Here is a 22,030-nt window from a genome sequence, read left to right on the forward strand (position 1 = left end):
CGAGACCTCCAAAATATTGTGACTCTATATATATCGGATAAATGATGACCATTTGTTTATACTATATATATTTGTAAATCGGATAGACTACATAAATATGGATCTACTATTACATTAATAAAGTAGGTTAATAAACGGGGCAAGTATGAATAACGGGTATTACTATATGGTGCTACTACACTCTATAATATGAAACAAACTGATCATATACAAATTAGTAATTATAGCTTTTAAAAGTTAATAATTTGAATTTTTTTTTATTTTTAATATAAGAAATAACTGTAAACTAAAATTTACTTAGTAATAAACATAAAAGATCAAAAATCTAAAAATTATAAAACATTTGACCCGCGGTGTACCGCGGGTTCGAACCTAGTTATTAGTAAACATACATACCATATTTTAGACTACAACAAGTCATCAAACCAAGTCTTATACAATATTTACTACATACCATCAAAAAAAGTTTATGAACAGACGTTAAAAGCTTCAGGAACTCCAACTTGCTTCTTAAATATAACCTTCTCCTTCGCCTTCTTGAAGTCCTCCAGCTTCAGGAATGTGATATGCTTTTAGAGAGCTTGTTTTGAGTACCTTCGGTGACTTTGGTGACACTGAGTTGAGCCGAGTTGAGCCTTGAGTTCTTAAAGCCACCTACTGCCCCAATAACCTTATGAACACATCAAAAGTTAAAGAATCTGACACGACACTAAGGCAAATATACACTAACACGTACCATGGAGCTTGTAGTTATACCGGCATAACTAGCAATACAAGACTCAACCAAAATAGCCGACACTTGATCTGAGAGAAACCCACCAAAGACATAAATCCATTAACAAACTCATGACTTGAAATTGAAACCTATGAAAACCTGCAACAAATAAGAGAACACAAATTCAATCACAAGTCAACAACGAGACTAATAATAGATAGAAACACTCCCCAAACAGATTTAGAAACCATTACTTTGACTTTGATGACTTTGATCAAGGAAAGAAAATTTACATATTTTCTTCCACCTCTTCCCCTTAAACTTGTCAACAGCTCGTCTAAGTGTCTCATCCTGAATAGCGATGGAAACAAATTACATGCCACAATAAGAATAGCCTCATCATTTCATTCATGTAAACAGTAAATCCATATGCATATAAGATACATTATCGAATGAGGTCGCTCTACACATCAATTAAATTATGAAACCGAAGAACAGGAAATTAGAAACAAAAAAGTAACCACTAACCACCTCAAGAGTTCAACCACCTTTAGCTCGTCTAATAGGGCCACTAGTCCTCCTGCAAGGTCCAAGATTTGAGAATGAGTTAGGTGCTAACGGTTGCTTATTCTCCATACATTGAATCTCAATTTGCAACTCAGTTATCTCCTCTCCCACACCACCCAGAAAAACAGAAGCCAAATATAATAAATCGGTGATGAAATCACCAAGCAAAAAAAAGTCAATTCTTTCCAGCTATTAAGACCCCCGTGTTCTGATTCAGAAATAGCCATGAACTCACACCACAATGGAGGAATCGAGAAGTTACCTTGATAGCTTCAATGACATATTCAACTTGGAACAGCTTTCCTTCGGGAGAAAAAGTGTTGACTCCTCTGTCATAGTCGGTCCTTGCACAACAACAAAATCAGAAACCACATATAAGGCAAAACCACGATTGAAGTGAAGGATGAAATTTTCGGTGAACCCAGAAGCAGAAGAAGATAGATTTGGTTTAAGATCGAGATACCTAGTGAGAAAAATCTTCTTCGGTGATTTCGATCTGTAAAACCTCTTGCAGTCCTTTGCTCAATAGACTCAAAACCGTAGAAGAAGAATAACATATCTAAGTAACCCTAATTCCAAACCCAGATTCAAAGGGGGAAAGAGAGAGAGAAACAACAAACCTTCTCCGACGAGATGAAATTGACATTTTAATGAGAAGGTGAGAGCTACGGAGAGTAAAGGAAGAGCTAAAGGAGAACAACAACGAAGAATTTGGGTTGTAAGAAACGGATCTGGGTATGCAATGCTTATCTCTCGTCTCACTCATGGCTGCTTAGCAAAAACCTTGGCTTCTCCCTACTCTTAACCCTAGAGAGGAAGAAGAAGTGTGAAGGAGATGAGGAAGAGAAAAGAAGAAAATAAAACGATTCAGGTTTTCGTTGGTTTAGAATTTTTTTTTTTTTTTTTTTTTTTTTTTTTTTTTTTTTTTTTTTTTTTTTTTGACTCTAGAGCTTCTTTGTGTGGGGAAAGACTAAATTTTAGTCAATTTTTACTAAGTGTTGGCGGAAAGTGTGATTTTTGATTCCCGCTTACATATTTTTAGGTATAGCGTTTTAAAAGCGCTATTATATAGATTCATTTATAAAATTTTATCAACGATAACACTTGCGAAAACTGCGCTATGCTTTTCTGCTATCAATGCCCATATTTCTTGTAGTGATTACTCGAACCCAAGTGGCGGGAATTACCTCCCTTTACCATTGGGACAATGTGACTTGTTTTGTTTCTTTTATAAACTTTCACTTTCAGTTCTCTAATTAACTTAACCAGATTGTAATAAAAAAAATTAGATATGAAAATCACAATTGTAGAGGTCATTGGTTCACTCAAGCTTCTAAATATATTCATTTGCATGTTGCAATAGATATAATTTTGTGAGTTCCAATTGATATAGTAGAGTCACACATAAATTTAGTTGAAATTATAAAGAAGTTTAAATGAGCTAACTATAGATAAATGTTTTTTTTCTTCTTAAATACCATTATACATAGTAAAAGAACGATAATTAAGAAATATTAAATATAATTTGGGTGTTATTTTTTCAATTTATATAAATCATGAACTGAGGAAATATACTATATATATATATATATATATATATAATGAATTGTCAATACCAAACAAAAAAAAGAATTGTCATGTAGACCAATAAAGAGATAATGAAGCTGTACTTTTACAGATGCGATGTCTTGGTTAACAGTATTGAAGTTTGTTAATGTTTTAAAGTATCCAATTATGCTCTTTATGCAGATTCTCTGCACTATCATCAAATCTCGCCTTGTATATTCTTCTTAAATATATTCCATCTTCTCTTGCTCTCCATTCCCATAAGCCAGACTTTTTAAATGCTCTAAAGCTTTTGACTGTGTTTAAATCCAGGTCCTTGTTTTAAAGTACACATAAAACGCGTCGTACCGAATAAATTATGAAAGAAATAGTCTGTAAAATGCCCTCCATTTGGTATTATTGTTGGACCTAGTACGTCATCTTTAGAATAACATCTCATCCAAAGGGATTTCTTATTTTTGAGTTCGTTCACGATCCTAATTCCAGCGCCAGATACATGACCAAACATACAAAGACTAAAAACAAGTAGGAAGATTGTGAGGTTTTTCATTTTTTTTTGTTGTTTAGACTTGATTTTCCTTTCATGTATTAATAACCAACATATACGTCCCTATTTTTGCATTTGCAGTTTTTTTTTTGTTTTTCAGTTAAGACAGATTTGCTAATTTTAACTAAGATATCAAATCATGGGAGACTATCAATTTGTTTTTCAGTTTGAACTTTTGTGTACCAGCATAGCAAAGTTTATTTCATCTATGGTAATAAGAGTTTAAACTTTTGTTTATCAGCCTAGCAGAGATTATTTCAATATTTAACGGTTCTTTTTACTAGTAATTTTACTGAGAGTTTAAAATGGACCGGTCAAGGGCTGGATAAAATATCCGAATCCGATTAAAAATACATGATCTAAAACCGAATCTGAATTTTAAAAATATCCGATTAGATGCTTTTAGTAAATGAAACGGGTACCTAAACCCGATTGGGTATATCCGAACACCTGAACAAATAATTAAAACTATCCAAAGTTATATATATCTTTAACAATAGATTGCATCACTATTACAAGATAAATTAGTTTTCATTTTTAAGTATGTCAATTTCATATGTTAGTTTAGATAGATTATATAGTTTTAACTTTGAATTTGATCTAATTTGATGTTTTAAGAAGTCAAAAATTATAGGCTTGTAAATTTGGTGTTTTATTATTTAGAATTATTCTTTTCTTTTCATGACTTCAATTTGGTTTGATAACCTTGGTTTTTTTTATGATTATAATCATTTTTAATGAATTTGGACTGATTTCATTTTTTTCTGAATTCGGATTGATTTCGGGTTTTTTTTTACTTTGGTTTGGATTAAAAAATTACAAATCTAATCGAACCTAAAATATAATTTGAGGCTTTGGATGAAACCCGAAAATACCCAAATCCTACCAGAAATCCAAAAATAACATTGTGACAATCCGTCCCGTGGACCCCACTAGCCTCACTGCTAATCCACTAGCCTCACTGCTAGCCGCCCAAACAGACCCCAAGCTGGCCCTGCAGAGCATCAATCCTAACTCCTCACTGGGCAAATAAAACTATTCATCCAAATCCACAGTAGGTTATTGGTGCGCCTAACCACCTCAAGAGTTCAACCACCTTTAGCTCGTCTCATAGGGCCACTAGTCCTCCTGCAAGGTCCAAGATTTGAGAATGAGTTAGGTGCTAACGGTTGCTTATTCTCCATACATTGAATCTCAATTTGCAACTCACTTATCTCCTCTCCCACACCACCCAGAAAAACAGAAGCCAAATATAATAAATAGGTGATGAAATCACTAAGCAAAAAAAAGTCAATTCTTTCCAGCTATTAATATATTTAGGGTTTATAGCGATACTAAACAAAATAAGACCCCCATGTTCTGATTCAGAAATAGGCATGAACTCACACCACAATGGAGGAATCGAGAAGTTACCTTGATAGCTTCAATGACATATTCAACTTGGAACAGCTTTCCTTCGGGAGAAAAAGTGTTGACTCCTCTGTCATAGTCGGTCCTTGCACAACAACAAAATCAGAAACCACATATAAGGTAAAACCACGATTGAAGTAAAGGAAGAAATTTTCGGTGAACCCAGAAGCAGAAGAAGATAGATTTGGTTTGAGATCGAGATACCTAGTGAGAAAAATCTTCTTTGGTGATTTCGATCTGTAAAACCTCTTGCAGTCCTTTGCTCAATAGACTCAAAACCCTAGAAGAAGAATAACATAAGTAACCCTAATTCCAAACCCAGATTCAAAAGGGGAAAGAGAGAGAGAAACAACAAACCTTCTCCGACGAGATGAAATTGACATTTTAATGAGAAAATGAGAGCTAGGGAGAGTAAAGGAAGAGCTTATTATGAAAGGATCGTATGTTCGTTCATAAGACAAGGGTACAATATATATAGACTTAGTACATAGGGTTTTGACAAGTACTAATTACAAATATAGCCTTATACTACATCTCTCCTTTACACACCCCCTCAAGATGGAGGCAGAGGTTTGACTCCAATCTTATTACCCAATAGATGAAACCGTAGACGTAAGAGGGGCTTGGTTATAGCATCAGCTAACTGATCATGTGTCGAAATATAAGAAACGCGCAGTGCACCGGATTGAATATATCCACGGACAAAATGATAATCAAGAGCAATGTGCTTCTTCCGAGAGTGAAACACAGGATTAGAGCACAAATACGTAGCGCCCATGTTATCACAATATATCACGGGAGCAACAGGTAAGACAATACCCAATTCAGTAAGGAGCGAGCTAATCCACTGCAGTTCTGATGCCGCATTTGCCATGGCACGGTACTCAGCCTCCGTCGAAGATCTAGCCACACTTTTCTGTTTCTTTGAGGACCAGGAGATAGGACTACCTCCAAAGTACACAATGTAAGCATTAGTCGAAATACAGTCACCTTTGTCACCGCCCCAGTCTGCATCAGAAAATGCATGAACCGTTAAAGGACAATCAGAACGGAGGAAAATGCCATGTGATCTTGCTCCAGCAAGATAGCGCAAGACTCTCTTGGCAGCCTGCCAATGGTCATTTGTTGGGCGATGCATATATTGAGACAATCGGTTGACCGCAAACCCAATATCAGGTCTTGTAAAAGACAAGTATTGAAGACTCCCAATGACCATGCAGTATTGTTTGGGATCAGCAAGTGGTGTTCCTGAATCCAGCGTGAGCTTCTTGGTTTCAGACATGGGTGTTGCAACCGGTTTCGCCTCTTGCATATTGGTGCGAGCCAGGAGATCAGTTATATACTTCCGCTGCATCAAATGTAACCCTTGCCGTGTTCGCGTTGCTTCGATACCCAGGAATTAACTGAGAGGACCTAGATCTTTGAGTGAAAACCGAGAAGCAATAGACTCATGAAATGGCTTGACAAGAGTCGAAGGTCCAGCAATGATTATATCATCTACATATACCAAAACGTAGAGATACTCATTGTTATGCTTGTAAGTGAATAGTGAGGCATCTGAGATTGAATTCTTGAAGCCAGCCTGAAGCAAGAAGGTGCGGAGTTCCTGATACCAGGCGCGAGGCGCTTGTTTCAGGCCATAAAGAGCCTTACGAAGGCGGCAAACATGGTCCGGTCGATCACGGTCAACGAATCCCAGTGGTTGCGAGACATATACTTCTTCAGTAAGAGTTCCCTGAAGAAATGCATTGTTGATGTCAACCTGATGGATACTCCAATTACGTTTGACCGCAACCTCAAGCACAAGCCGAACAGTAGTGGACTTTATCACGGGACTAAATGTTTCAGAATAATCCAATCCATACTATTGATTGAATCCACGAGCCACCAGCCTTGCCTTATACCTTTCAATTGAGCCATCAGGTCTATATTTAAGAGTAAAGATCCACTTACAGGGGACTACATGTTTCGGTGTTGTGGGTTTTTCCAAGTCCCACGTTCGATACCACAGCTGTGCATCAATCTCCACCGCCATGGCATTCCTCCAATTTGGATCCTTTAGCGCCTGAGCCACAGTCGTTGGTATCACCGGCGCCGTCACGGCCATAAGGTTAAGTTTTTGTGTGGGTTTGGTAATTCGATTTTTGGCTCGAGTACGCATAGGGTGAAGGTTTTCTGGTGGTGGTGGTATAGGATCTGGTTCAGGTGACGGAGTGGGAGATGGTGTGTGTTGTTGGGACAATGTCGTAGTCGGTGAAGATGGCGGAGAAGAGGAAGAATGCGATAGGGAAGGAGATGATGGATTTGTTATTGTTGGTGGGCTTCGTGGGTTTGGTGGTAATGGGCCTGTATTTTGAGAATTTGTTGGGCTTGATATTTGGGTGTGTGACGACGTACCAGAATCCAATTGTGGAGTATGTGACGAGGACTGCGGCACAGGAGATGGAGGATTAGGAGGACTAACCTGTGATGGTGGAGACGAAGACAGAGGCGACGGTGGGACAGTAGGGGCCACCGGAGGTGATGACGGCGGAGAGGAAGCCGTAGGGTGAGGATTCAAACACGGAGGCGACAAGGAATGAGGGAGTGGCGATGGAAGGAAACTGACGGAGGCTGTGTGTCGATGGTTGTCGTCACACTGGTCATGGGAGGTAGAAGACGGTGAGGGTGATCTGAAGGGGAAACTGTCTTCCACAAACTGAACATGTCTTGATGTATAGACACGACCAGTCGAAACCTCCAAGCACAAATACGCACTCTGCGTGAGTGAATAACCAATAAACACACACATTGTGGATCTTGCTTCAAGCTTTGTCTTGGTGTAGGGACGAAGCCATGGATAACAAACACAGCCGAACACTCTCAACTTCAAGTAGTTCGGTGATTGCTGAAATAGCTTGACATACAGAGACTCACCATGTAACACCGCTGTTGGCATCCGGTTAATAAGATAAACGGCCGTTGAAAAAGCGTATGGCCAATATGTGTTGGGAACGGACGCATGATTGAGAAGAGCCAAACCAGTCTCAACAATGTGCCTATGCTTACGCTCAGAGAGGCCATTGTGTTCTGGTGTGTGTGGCGGTGATGTAAGATTCGAGATACCATGTTGTGCTAAGAAAGACCGCAACGCAATGAATTCTCCCCCATTATCCGAGTACAAGGTACGGATACGGCACTGAAAGTGGTTCTCCACCAATGCCTTGTAGGCGATGAAAACGTCTTTGACTTGAGACTTTTGTTTCAATGGATACAACCAGGTATATCACGTAAAATGATCAACGATAACCAGATAGTATTTGAAGTGATCGGTAGACAAAAGGGGGGATGTCCACACATCGGTATAAAGATACTCAAGTGGTTGAGAAGAGACTATTGTGTTTGAATAAAATGGCAATTTATGGCTCTTATTGATAAAACAATCCGAACACGACAATTGTGTGTGGGAAGAATTTGAAAGTGGTAAAGAAAAATGAGAAACAATAGTCTTTAAGGTGGATAAGTTTGGATGACCAAGTCTGTAGTGCCAAGATGAGAGGTCGGTTTTTGGTGATGGAGAAGCAGCGAATGCGGAGATGGTGTTTCCAGAAACCGGCCACTCATATAACTCATTCCTAGTCCTGCCTTGGAGTAACCGGACCCCCGTGCTGAGATCCTTCACCTGAAAAGAGGCAGGAGAGAAAGCCACAGTGACTTTGTTATCATTGCATAAACGATACACCGAGATAATATTTTTGCGAACATCAGGAACATATAAAATATCTTGTAACTTAAGAGAGCGAGTTGGTGTAGGAAGTAAACCAGAACCCGTGTTGGCTATTTGGAGACCAGACCCATTCGCAAGCTTAACCTCTTCGCCGCCATTGTATGGCTGGTGAAGAGCCAAATTGTTAAGATCAGAGGTCAAGTGGTGTGTCGCACCGGTATCAAAGATCCAAGGGTCCCCATTGTTCGATGGCATTGCCGCAAAATTAGCTTGTGGCTGCCATGGTGGCATTGAGGACGTCGAGTAGCCTCCACCCGATGGTTGATAGCCGCGACCAGAGGACTGTAACTAAGAACACCACCTTGCACTGTGACCATGAACACCACAGATTTGACAACGGCCCTGATAACCACGGCCATGAGAACCACGCGAGACAGACCGAGGAGTGAATTGACGTTGTTGTTGGCTGTTATGATTTGACCGAGACTGAGATTGGTTGCGGTTGTTGTTGCCTTTGTGCGAAACAAAGTTAGCCGAGGCCGGAAGAGATGATGACGAAGCAGTAAGCAGCGTCTGAATCTTCAGTTCTTGATTGATGAACTTCTCATGAAGAACCAGCAGCGACGGTGGTGTGTCACGGCCAACAATCTGATCAACGACCTGTTTGTAATCCTCAGGAAGGCCATTAAGGATATAGTCAAGCTGATCCTCATGTGGGATGGGGCTATCGAGCAAAGCCAATTTATCAAATCGTGTCGTGAAACCAAGATAGTATTCTTCAATAGATTTTGTACCTTTCTTCCATTGTTTCAGTTGTTCCCGAAGTTGAAGTATGTTACCACGACTCGGCTGAGCATACGTGGTTGTGAGAGTGGTCCAGATCTCGGCACAAGTGTTAGCCTTGGAGAGTAAAGGCTGGACCGAGAGAGAGATGGCACCAAGAAGACTGGAGAGAAGGAGTTGATCCTGTCGCTGCCAGTGCTTGTAAGCTGGATTGGCGGAAGAGACGCCATCAGTGGTGAGAGTTGCCTCCGGCGCAGCGGTGGAACCATCAAGATATCCGGCCAGATCATAGCCATTGCATAAGGCATGAACCTGGCGTTTCCACATCAGGAAATTAGTGGATGTGAGTTTGGTAACGTTAGACATATTAACGTTAACAAGGGATGTTGCATCAGCAGGAGCAACAATCTCGGAAGTAGCAGACATGGTCGGTGAAAGAGAGAATAAGAAGAAAAAGAAAAAGAGGCGGCGACCAAATTTTTTTTAGGTTTTTAAACTCTTTGCTGCTCTGATACCATATTATGAAAGGATCGTATGTTCATTCATAAGACAAGGGTACAATATATATAGACTTAGTACATAGGTTTTTGACAAGTACTAATTACAAATATAGCCTTATACTACATCTCTCCTTTACAGAGCTAAAGGAGAACAACAACGAAGAATTTGGGTTGTAAGAAACGGATCTGGGTATGCAATGCTTATCTCTTGTCTCACTCATGGCTGCTTAGCCAAAACCTTGGCTTCTCCCTACTCGTAACCCTAGAGAGGAAGAAGAAGTGTGAAGGAGATGAGGAAGAGAAAAGAGAAAATAAAACGATTCAGGTTTTCGTTGGTTTAGAAAAAAAATGGTCTAGAGGTTCTACGTGTAGTGGCAAAAGGACTGACTTTTAGTCAATTTTTACTAAGTGTTGGCGGAAAGAATGATTTTTGATTCCCGCTTACATATTTTTAGGTGTAGCGTTTTAAAAGCGCTATTATATAGATTCATTTCTAAAATTTTATCAACAATAACACTTGCAAAAACTGTACTATGCTTTTCTGCTATCAATGCCCATATTTCTTGTAGTGTGTGCACATAAAAGTCTATTTTTTTTGTACACAACAATCTATTTTTTGTTTGTTTGTAGTAGACCTGGGCAAACGGTTCAACCTGAAAGAACCAAACCGAAAGAACCAAACCGAAAGAACCGAGTTTATTCGGTTTCGGTTTATGTCCAATTATTAGATGTAAACCGATCGGCGGAACTTTAATTGGAGTTTGGTTCACGGTTCGGTTCGGTTTGACAGACAGTAACCGATCAGGTTTCTCGGCTTAGGAAGGATCATATAAAAAGACAAAAATCCTAGGTCTACTTTCATTTCTTGTCTTTTTTTTTTCTGTACTGCGAAAAGAGAAGAGGTCTTCTCTCTCTTCTCCTTTCTTGGACTCCTCCTTTCTTCATTCCTTCTTAAGTTTATTCTTCACTATCTATTGTTTATCTTCTTCTTCTCCTCCCCTGCGACATCATTTCTCACTCAACATTGATCCATGGCATGTGTTTATCAGTGGATTCGTCTTTACCAGCCTTCTCATCACCTAACTCAAGACTAGATTCACTGGTAAGTCTTCAGATCTTATCGGTTTTCAAATTTTTTGTTTTTGTTTTTCTATTTTTTTTTCTGTTTTTTATGATGGATTGTTGATTGCATGTGATTATGATGATGGTAGGACAGAGGTCGTTGGCTGTACGTGGAAGAATACATCGGACCCATGCCGTCACCGTCGCTAACAAGAGAGGCGGCAAGAGAGTCAATCATCAACCCTAATTTTTTAATGGGTTTGGATATGTTGTTGAATTTGGGCTTAGATTTGGCCCATTAACTATTGGTCTGTAAATGTAAAAATGTTAATTTGAGCCTTTTATCTTTTATGTTGGTCTAATTTGGTTCGAATTAACCGAAATAGATTTAAATTCGGTTTAGTTCGGAATTGATTTTAAACCTAATAACCGAACCAAAATAACCAACTTCCGAACCGAATCGAACCAAAGTTTTATTCGGTTCAATTCGGCAGAATTTTAGAATTCCAAATAAGCTGAACCGATTTAACCGAATGCCCAGGCCTAGTTTGTAGGGTGTGTTATAGTCATAGACGTCAATTAAGTGTTTTTCACCTCCACTTTGGCTGTAGGTCCAATTGTATAACAAATTTATAAATTTATCAATGTATATTACCTTTTGAAGAGGAAGAGTTTTTGACAAAAAAAAAATAAGGGAGAGAATTTTTTTTTCACAACAGGCCGGTCTATTAGCCTAATCCCTACATTCGTAGGAAGCCGGACTCGATCCCTAGTGTGATATGCTTTATACATTAAGGACTTACCATTGACCACTACACTAAAATCACTTCACAAGAGGGAGAATTTTTATTCAAGTGGTTACAGCATCACTTCTAGGAGCGATCCAAAGCTCAACTACACTAAATTATATCACTCTGCATAATAGAGATTGATTATGGATCGAGGCTCCTGGATTCAGTGATGACAAAAAAAATCACATTTTTCTAAAAAAAAGTTAATTAGGTAAAAGATGTCGGACCGAAGATGGGGTAGGTATATGATCTCAGATCTTAGATGGGCCAAAATCATTTGCATGAAGCCCAATTATTTTTGTAAGAAACTAAGAGAAAAATGTAATTTGTGCCTACGGTGGAGAACCGATCATTGCAATGACGGTTAGTCAATGTTTCGCCGGAGAAAAATTTAACAATCGGTAAACACCCAATTGGTGGTAAACCGGCCACTTTTATTTGTTTTGTTCCTTCTTTCAATTAACCTAAGCATTAATAATCATATTCATATAATAGGAGTATTATTTTTTATCATAAAACAAAATAAAATCAGTCGAATCCAAACCCCACCATTTTGTTTACATGTACAACAAAAATCATATTTGTACGTGACTGTCCATTTCTCGATATGATATGCTTTTGTTTGTTTTTGGTTCTCAGATACTTACATCAGTTCTCACTTCTATCCAGTCCAAACGTCACAACATGACAAGTCATCACACTACATATTCTACTTCATTTTCTATGATTAATTATAGAAGCTTAACCAAAAATACAAAAAATCATATATAGTTATATAGTATAACATTAATATATTTTATTTCAACTTGAAATATTAATACATAGACTATCAGCACATCTCATCACTAATAATGGAAGAAAAAAGTCTGAGTTTATTGACATCAATTTAGCCAATAGTGATTCAGTGATCATAATCAGAAACAATCTATAATTCTATAATAGAATCATAGATTCGTCGTTGAGATTTAAAAACATGGAAGTAAGTCTTCTCACTTGGATGGATAGAATCAAAAAAGACATAGGCAGATGTATTTGGACACACATATGACTTTGGATTACACAGAAACGATGTCTCTAGGTATCCACTTCCACAACATCCACTGCTTACTTCCTCAAACCCTAACATACAGAAAATAAAAATATTTACTATATCTTTGAAACCAAATTTATGACTCGTGGCAATGCAAAAATATCGTAATCTTTAAAAGATATTATTTTTTATTAATATGATAATGGAATACTTTACTAATAACTATAGATCCATAGTTTGTATAAAGTTGAAAATTAATGATATAGCTTAAATTTTGTAAAGAAGTAGAAAATAGTTTAAATGTTTCATGTTTGTACATTAACAAAATAGTGTAAAAATAAACATCTTAATTAACCACATATCCTAAAGTCTAAACTCTAACAGAAACCATAAGTCCTAAAGATCAAAATGTATAGACTAAAATATAATGATAACTCAACTAATTAAAAATTGTGTCCGAACTATTACGTACCGAATTTGTGATTATCATGAATGATCTCATATAATGAGTTATAAACGTCAAGGTAAAGGATCTTGGATCCGGCCAAACTCATTTGCATAAGACCCAATTCTTTTTGTAAGAGGTAATTATAGTTTGTAGCCACGGCAGAGAAACGGTCAATGCAACGACGGTTAGTCAATGCTTCGCCGGAGAATAATGTTATAACAATCGGCAAACACCCAATTGGTGGTAAACCTACCACCACTATCTTTCTTGCTCCTTCTTTCCATAAACCCTAACCATATATATCCACAATACATATAAGTGTTTTCATTTTCTAAATCTACTGTATCGTTAAACAAAATAATCGATTTTCCAAAAGGAAAATTTTTTTAAAAAAACCAGTCAAATCTAAACCGAACAACTGAAACCGTAAAATTCTGAAAGGACTGGAGAAGCTAATTTTAACAATTCGAATGAGAGCGCGAAGCCCGAAGTCAAATGTTTAACTTAATTTAACTGTACTCATGAATGTAAGTGTGTTTCACTTAGTAGATTCAAGTCAAACCGAAAACATAACAATTTTAAAATAATTTTTTCAAAAATAAAATAAATCAATTTAAAAAAATTTCCCTAAACGTACACTTTATGTTTCCTTTAATAAAAGTTACGATCTTAAAAAAAATGAAAAAATCCAAAAACATCACTAATTTATCGAGTCTAAGAAAAAATTTATATATAAAACTTTAGGATAATATTGTTATCCTTAATCCCCTTTATAATAAAACGGAAGTACACAACATTATTTTGGTAGACTTTATAATTTTAATAAATGGTTACAAATAGGTTATACATATATTGTAAATTAATTCATATATTAATTGTAACAAATAAAACCTTAATTGTAACAGAAAATCTTAAACGAGTTATTCTAAATTGATAGTTCATGGATATTCCAAACTTTATTTCGGAAGATCACGTATATGGTTCCAAATATCTAGAATCACAATATTACCAATTTATTTTCCACAGATTTTATTGATAAACCACATCAATAAAAAAAGTTATTAAAGGGATAAAAATATACTCACAATCATAAAAAGTAATCAAATCTCGCTAATTTAACAAGATTAATCGTGATCTTCGGGATCGTATTCAGAAATTAAAAATTAAATCTTAATGCTAGATTAGGACCGTGCTAGAGCACGGGTTGAAATTCTTTTTATTTATATTATAATTTTAGAATAAAATATAATTTATATGATTGATTTTAAAAGTTTCTAACGTCCTAATCTAGCATTAATCATGATCTTCAGAATCGTATTTTATTATAAAATTATAATATAAATAAAAGAAATTTCAATCCGTGCTCTAGCACGGGTCCTAATCTAGTATCCTATATAAACTTGAGAGTACTTTTGATAGGCCTAATGTTTGTGGTATATATATTTTGGAAATTTATCAAAATTGTGGTATCTTGAACTTAAACTTGTTTTTTTGTGCTGTTATAATATATTTATCTATAAATTTCGATTTTAGAATTCTAAGTTAGATTTATATGAAAAACCTAAAACTAAACTAATCATATAAATAATTTTTTTGAATCTTATTATTAATTAATTAACTACATTTTATTTAGAAAACAGTATTTGAACGAATTAATATTCAAACCAATACAAAACAAAATGAGGTTATATATAGACTATAATTTTGTGTTTAAGAATTTTTTTTCTTAATTTGTACAAATCATAATTGACTGAATAAAAATTGAACATTGAAATTAGAAAAAGAATAAAAAGAGAGAGATGTTTTAGGTATATCGAAAATCAAGAAATCTGAATTTCACCTGGATAAATTGCTTGAGATTGGAAATAACGAATTGTTGATAAGCTTCGTTAGTGAAAGTCTTCCTTCGTATTGGAACTATGAAATAACTAATGACGAAATCGTTGGTTCCTGCACTTACAACAAACAGAGCTTCTTCTATGTGTTTCTCCATTCTTTCTTTTCCCATTTTACTCTCTAATTTTCTCTTGTATTCTTTGAAATACTCTAGCTGAGTCGGAATGTCTAACACGTTCTGTACCACACCACAATGAAAGCAACAACACACCCAACAAGATACTTACATTTATTTATTCCAAAAGTGTACCAAATATATAACACAGTGCAATAATTGCTATAATTTTTTTTTGTATAATTTCATCTTACTTCAATAATAATTGGGTGATTTGAACATGTGCTCTTTTTAAAAAAACTATAGTTAATTACCCTAATAGTGGCGACTAAACAAACTACCACAAGCTAGAATGAAAGGACGAAATAAATAAAATACTTTATTTGTCGTCGTCAATTACATCATGTGATTGATTTTGTTTTGTCATTATATTACTTATTTCTTCACATTCTAGAACTACCCACGGATAAACACATGAGATTTCAATTTTTTCTTGAAATATATTAATAATCCAGTGAAATAGGCCCGGCAGATAAATGATATGTCTGCTTATAATTTCATATATGTACATCTATAATTTCATATCCTCGAGTATTGAAGGATGTACAGTAGAACCTCTATAAATTAATACTCTTTAAATTAATACTCGCTATAAATTAATAAATTCTTCTGGTCCCGAGTTGGTCCGATGTAAAAAATGACTCATTTCGATAAATTAATAAGATAATAATTTTTTTTGGAAATCTTATGTAAAAATATGGTCCATCAATATCATAAATTAATAATTAAATAATATATATATATATATATATAAGAAAATCTTGTGAAATATAACTCTATTGTTGTTTGTATATTCCTGAATTTACATTTTTATTGGAGTTCATCTCTAATCTTTTTCATTGTCATCTTTTCAAATCACATCCAAAAATTATGCAGTCTTAGATACGATAATTGTTTTTTTACATGTAATTAGTTCTAAAATTACCTCAAGATCTTCTTTGATTTCATCATTACCATGAATGATATTAATAGTAATTTCTTCTAAACTCTAAACTTCTAACATTTATCATTTTTACCTAAACTCTAAACTATAAACTTAGCAATTACAATATCCAAGATTATAAATTAAGAAATTCTTTAAAAATATGAATAATAACAAAAGTATCTTACTGTAATATAAAATTTTCAAAATTATGAAAATTAAAAATTTATTCATAAATTAATATTTTATTAATTTATCGATAAATTAATAATTATTAATTTATCGATAAATTAAAACCTCTACAAATTAATAAAATTTCATGGTCCCGACTTTATTAATTTATAGAGATTTTACTGTAATATGTACTTTCCATATTGGGCAATGAGCATCGATATATTATCCTCAAATGTAGTCGTTACAAATGTAATTTAGATTCTGGAACTCTATCCTAATTTTTTGGTTAATTTAGACAAGGCCAGTTGACGAAATAATATAGTAATAATCATCTTGAAATTTATACTCAAACCATCATATATATTTGATCTTCGATTTAGGTATAGAAGACTTATAATAGCAACAATATGGTTATGGTAATACTAAAATAACGACCTTCATGTATATAATTCTTTTTTTACGTTCTTAATTATGTCCAAAAATTTAAAAGAGGAGAATAAAGATGGAGATTGGACACTAACAGTAATGGTTGGAGTGAGAGGATCATATCCAGATCCAGCTGAAGCAAAGCTAACTCCAGTTATTAACTCATTTACTCCAAGATTTGGGTCCAAATATGCTGGCACATTCTCCTTCACACCAAGGTATGAAGCTACGCATACGTATATATACGATATTTAGGTTCATTATATAGATAGAATCAAGATACTTCTATTGTATATATCAACACTAACCAATGAAATCTGTGGCGAGTCGACCGTTGCAAAATCTACCCGTGGGAATTTTGTTTTTAAAATCGAGCCCATAGGGAGGAAAATCAGATTTGAATATCGTATCGATGTAGTTGTTATTGCCCGGATCCACGGTCGAATCTCCGAAAACGAGAATAGCTGAAACTGATTGTTTCCTTTTAGGGTTATGTTTAACAGGTTCTAGTTTTGACGTAGAGAATGAGAAGGGGCTGAACAATAGGAAGAGGAAGAAGATGAAGGAAACAGCTGAAGAAGAATGTGTTTGATGACTTCTCATTGTTGTGAACGTTTCGAGTGGAGACAAATGAGAAGTTTGTTTGGTACGTACCTTCTAGTGTTATATGCACAATATATAATAAGATATCCAATCAAATTTAATTAGGGGCTGTCTATTTCCGTTTAATTGATCGGACCAAATCAAAAGTTTTTAAAAAAAACAAAAAATCAATAAAGAAAACTTCAAAATCGAACCTCCACAAACAAAGTTGTGTTACCGGTTCAACCACGTATTTTAATAAAAATAAAATAGCGGATTTTTTATTAAACTTTAAAATTATATCTTCATGTCATATTAAACAGATTAAACTTATGTCTTACAATAATCATATAATATACTAGTTTAAGATAGTTTTAGATCCAAACTGAACCGTAACTATATGCAAACACACAAAATATGTTCCTAGTACATTTCAAAAGGAGAAAAATCTATATATAACCGAAGCGAAACATGAAGTACAAGTCACATTCGAATAATTTTGATACCTAAAGTTATACGTAGTACTTAATTTTGGAAGATGTATTTCCTTTAAGTAACCCGAGAATTTTCACAAAACATAACATTAATTTGCACTTAACACTATATTTGGATGAATAATCACGTGGATCGAATAGTTAATGCAACAACTTGCATCTAGGTGAAGCCTTAAATGTTGTAATGCTGTACATTGTGTTATTCATTAAATTTATATCAATACTCCCTCTGGTTTAATTTACTTGTTGTTCTAGCATATTTTTTTGTTTAAAATTACTTGTCATTCTCGGTTTTCAATGTGATTTTTACAATAAAATTCCAAATATAATTTTAATTAAGTTAACACAATACATAAAATGAATAAAACTAAACAAATTATTTATTTAATAATTGAAAGTATTCTTCCCTCGCTGGATAATATTGAAGAGTCACTTTTTTTTTCAACTTAGATTCATGTTATATCATCTAAACAAGAAAATCGAGATAAGCATACAAATATAACATGCATCAATCCATCAAGGGTATAATTCTTTTTTAGTTTACCAGAAAACTCAGATGGTGTTGCCGTGTTGGATCCCCTGTACTTGAGAGCAGCAAGAGCATATGTATGTGTTGCTGCTTCATCGCTGTCATATCCAATATGCTTTCTCACCAGATCAATCCCATCCTACAAATCTCCTCTAACTCTCTCTCCTCCCTCTAGTTTTTTTTTAGTAAAACAAAAATTGATCTATAATTTAGAGAATTAGATCTTATGCAGATAAACTGATGAAACTGTAGATTGGACAGTGATGAAATTGAGATCAAACATAGAAAAAAGAAGAAGAAGAAATTAATCAGTTAAAAATCTAGAATCCAGATCCTCAAAATTAAAATCAAGAGTTAAAGAAAAAACAAACTTCTTTTGCCTTTTTTGTTCTACAATGAATTCCAAGAGCTTTTCTCCCAAAGATGAGTCTCGAATCAATGTCTGTAAAATCCCACAAACAAACATACACATGCAAATATGCAATTTAAGAAAGAAAAAAATCTGAATCCAATCTGAGAACCCAATTAACTAATTTCATATTGACTCGTCTCCTTGTAGGTAGAGTTGCATTGGGTTGTAGTATCGATTGCATGGAACAAAATCTCCAATATCTACCTCAAAGACTTTTTGTTTGATTGTCAATGGTTTGTAAAAAAAAAAAAATGCATCAAAATAAGATGGTTAATTGATGTTATTTGTGAGGTTAAAGTTGTCAAATTACAAGAGTTCTTAATCTGAGTGAACCTTTCTAAAACGTCAAATAAATAAAACCGGAGGGAGTATATCTTATGATGTATATACTATATATATGCATTTCGAATTAAGTATTAAGTATTAACTAGGTTAAACCCGTGCTACGTCGCGAAGTTGGTTTTTTAATTTTTTTTCAGATTTGATTTTTTCAGATTTTATGATGTAATATATGTTCTTTGATATCAAGCTTCATAAGTTTTTGATAATTCAATTGTTATTTTGTATCTTTAGTATTATTTCTATTTTCATATGATATTTGAGTTTTTTATTTCATAAATTTTATTTTAAAACAACAACACAGTCATCTTAAGAAAATGAGTAAATACATTATTGACCACAGCTTTGGTGATCCTCAGGAACTCCAATCCAGCTTCAGAACAGTCTTTGGAGTAACGAAGATCTGGTCCTAACAGCCTCCCAAAACAATCTATAAAGACATTAAACTTAAACATATGAGCTAAATGTCTATGGAAACACACTTGCATTACTATCCAACTCTTTTGTCAATGAAAAACCACATTTTTTTTATCACTGCTTGTTCGTAAACCGTCCATTATAAGTAGATTTCCTGAAAATTGAAAGGTGACTACAAAATAGAGAACACTCAGTTCCTTCAAAACAGAATGTGTCACAAAATCGAATACAAATTATGTTCTCTACACATCAGCATTAAAATATTGATTCATGTAACTCTGTAAAAATATATTACAAAAATGATACTAATCATGATTTCACAACTTTTATCCAAGGAGGCCTAAGACAGTAAGACGTTTCAAAAGTCTTTTTAATAAAACCTAAATATTTGAAACCCATAAAAAATATTCTGTTATAAGAAAAAGTAAAGAAAACAAATACAACTAAGAGTAATGAAACTTGTATTCAAAAGAAGGAAAGGTGAATTGCTGTTGTGAGTTGTGACCATTACAAGAGGATTTTGATATTCCGATCAACTAAAGGAGAACCAAAGGTGGAGAATTTCACTTGCCACCACCGGATTTTCTAATCTGTAGGCAGTGATTCTGCTTTTGATGGTGTTCTCTATCTGGCGTGTGATTGTAGCAGGTGAGTGACGAGTGTTGCGATGTATTCGGTTGTTTCGTTCTGCCCATAAGTCATATATCAAAGCCTTCTTGCACTTGGAAGTACGCCTCAAACCATTCTAGATGTTGCCAACTACAGAACCAACCATGGATCCAATCTATCATTTGTTGTTTGCTTTTCTTTGTCCTATTAATGATTGATAGCAGCGATGGAGACTTTTCCTCTCTCTCAGGATTAATCTCAAATATATTACTTGTCCCTCTTGAAAAGCTAATTACTATCAAATTGGTATCAATGTGGAACTGATGTCTTTTATCACCTCCAAAATTTTATTAAGGTTAATCTAAATAATTTTTGGCAGTTGCATTATTATTAACTAAGGTTGTGTTAATATTGTACCCCTAAATCAAAGCAATCACCAAAGCATGCCACTTAGATCAAAGCATCAAGCTTTCCATGCTACAAACCAAAGATGAAGCTTATGAAATTTACTAAGATCGAAAGGGGAATAAGAAGACAATGAGTTGTAGAAGTAGTAGTAAGTAACCTGTATTGTACTAAAACTTGACTAAAGAAAACGTTATGGTCCAAAGCAGCAATTCCTTCAATATCATCTTCATTCAAGACCTAAGTCAACAAAGAAGAGGTGAGTCAATTTACACAAACACTAATATTTCTTCTTGAAGCAACCCTAAAAGCTTGAACACAAACGACATCTTTACCTCAAGTGTACTTGCGATTCTAAAAGAAATTCATGAACTTTGTCATGCCCAAGTTGTTCTTTTGTGAATTATTTATCGTCTGTATATCATACAAAAATTGTGTGGTTAGGAAGGGGCTTCTCTGAGGACTTGATATCTCTATGTCTCTCTTCTCTTTTTCTTTCTTTTTCACATCACTGTCTGTGTGTGTCTCTCTCTATTCTATCTTTTCAATTTTCTTCTCTATTCTAATTTTTAATCTTGCCTCTTCTTCCAAAGAATTCTCGATGACTCGAGAATTTGATTTCGGAATCTGTAGATTTTGATGAAATTCTTGTTCGATTTAATCAAATGGTGGGTGAATTTGGTGAGATTGATTTGTCTCATTAGCAATGACCTATATATGCTTCTTCCATGTCTGGTGCATTTTCTTCTCTTTATGTTTGTTTCATCGAAGGCGAAGCTTTGTGACGATTCTTTTGTTTTTCTTCTCTTTATGTCTTGTATTGTGAAGGAGAAGAACAAACAATAAGAGATTTCCTGTTTTTTTTTTTTTTTTATGTCGGTGAGGGTTTATGAAGTAAAAGACAATGTGATGTGGCACATAATTTTTTAATTGGTTTAGAAATCTTAGCTGTATTAATTAAAATGTTTTTATTAGCTATTGATTTTAACTGATTTATCAAGGCATACTTCAATGTTAAAGCTGATGTGTCACACCAGGAATGCAACACATCATTCTTTTTTATTGTATTGATACTACACGAGTAATGTATATATATACCTAAAAAATGGATCAAGCAGATTATTTCATTAAGGTAATTTAGTTTAGACAAACATTCTTATAGTAGGTATCAGGTACACATTAATTAATGAAATGGATAGCTCATAATTAGTATACGGTGTGTCGGTGTTATCTTCATTATTTGGTGGAACACAAATAAATCTTCATAGTCAATTCCTGGTTTGTTCCACTTCTTATTTCTTAGTGCCAACTGCCAAATTTGTATATTGTATAGAAATTATAGTATATTCTTTTGTCAACCCGTTGTTAGCTTATACAACATACGTTTTCGTTATTATGTTTTCGTGGTATGATTATGCGAGATAGTCATTTAATTTGGCTTAATCAGGAAATAGAGAAGATTGATTTATTTTCCCTGTTTATTACACTACTAAAATATATTTTCTAAAACTTTAATTTGTTATTGTACACTTTACAAGAAAACACAATGAATTTAGATGAAATTTTCGATGTAACTAAATTTATT

At 34.5% G+C, this 22,030-nt stretch overlaps 1 protein-coding gene, 1 long non-coding RNA gene and 1 pseudogene across 23 annotated transcripts; all 3 read right to left on the bottom strand.

Annotated features, from left to right (window-relative positions):
• Nucleotides 1-315: 315 nt before the first annotated feature.
• Nucleotides 316-2,137, bottom strand: LOC104771843 (uncharacterized). 20 transcript variants are annotated; one of them, XR_015592205.1, is made up of 7 exons: nucleotides 1,903-2,137; nucleotides 1,746-1,812; nucleotides 1,545-1,626; nucleotides 1,244-1,295; nucleotides 1,009-1,066; nucleotides 757-874; nucleotides 316-670 (listed from the first exon to the last, which is right to left on the bottom strand). It is a non-coding gene; the product is annotated as an uncharacterized LOC104771843 (long non-coding RNA). The 20 variants fall into 20 exon arrangements; XR_015592202.1 differs by having other exon boundaries at nucleotides 737-874; nucleotides 970-1,066; nucleotides 1,247-1,295; nucleotides 1,903-2,136; XR_015592207.1 differs by having other exon boundaries at nucleotides 316-654; nucleotides 737-874; nucleotides 1,903-2,136.
• Nucleotides 2,138-3,001: 864 nt separating this feature from the next.
• LOC109131266 (S-protein homolog 32-like) lies at nucleotides 3,002-3,398 on the bottom strand (annotated as a pseudogene).
• A 9,025-nt stretch (nucleotides 3,399-12,423) lies between these two features.
• Nucleotides 12,424-17,331, bottom strand: LOC104771846 (GDSL esterase/lipase At5g45960). Of its 3 annotated transcripts, XM_019242312.2 has the most exons (6): nucleotides 16,967-17,313; nucleotides 16,754-16,884; nucleotides 15,086-15,199; nucleotides 14,966-14,977; nucleotides 13,150-13,414; nucleotides 12,424-12,766 (listed from the first exon to the last, which is right to left on the bottom strand). In XM_019242312.2, exons 1-6 carry the CDS (start codon nucleotides 17,259-17,261, stop codon nucleotides 12,573-12,575), a joined length of 1,011 nt encoding a protein of 336 aa, XP_019097857.2. In that variant the 5' UTR covers nucleotides 17,262-17,313; the 3' UTR covers nucleotides 12,424-12,572. The 3 variants fall into 3 exon arrangements, with proteins under 3 accessions (XP_019097857.2, XP_010494751.2, XP_087359647.1); XM_010496449.3 differs by having other exon boundaries at nucleotides 14,966-15,199; nucleotides 16,967-17,331; XM_087503521.1 differs by lacking the exon at nucleotides 13,150-13,414 and having other exon boundaries at nucleotides 14,966-15,199.
• Nucleotides 17,332-22,030: the final 4,699 nt, after the last annotated feature.

The sequence above is a fragment of the Camelina sativa genome, chromosome 20 (genome assembly GCF_030686135.1).
Source record: "Camelina sativa cultivar CO46 ecotype springtype chromosome 20, ASM3068613v1".
NCBI lineage: Eukaryota > Viridiplantae > Streptophyta > Magnoliopsida > Brassicales > Brassicaceae > Camelina > Camelina sativa.

Excerpts from the sequence above, each read along its gene's own strand:
- LOC104771846 (XM_010496449.3), bottom strand. The coding sequence starts at position 17,261 with ATGAGAAGTCATCAAACACATTCTTCTTCAGCTGTTTCCTTCATCTTC. Across the intron at positions 16,885-16,966 it reads ACTCGCCACAGATTTCATTG|CTTCATACCTTGGTGTGAAG; the intron begins GTTAGTGTTGAT and ends ACGTATGCGTAG. Across the intron at positions 15,200-16,753 it reads CTCTCACTCCAACCATTACT|AACGTGTTAGACATTCCGAC; the intron begins GTTAGTGTCCAA and ends GGTGTGGTACAG.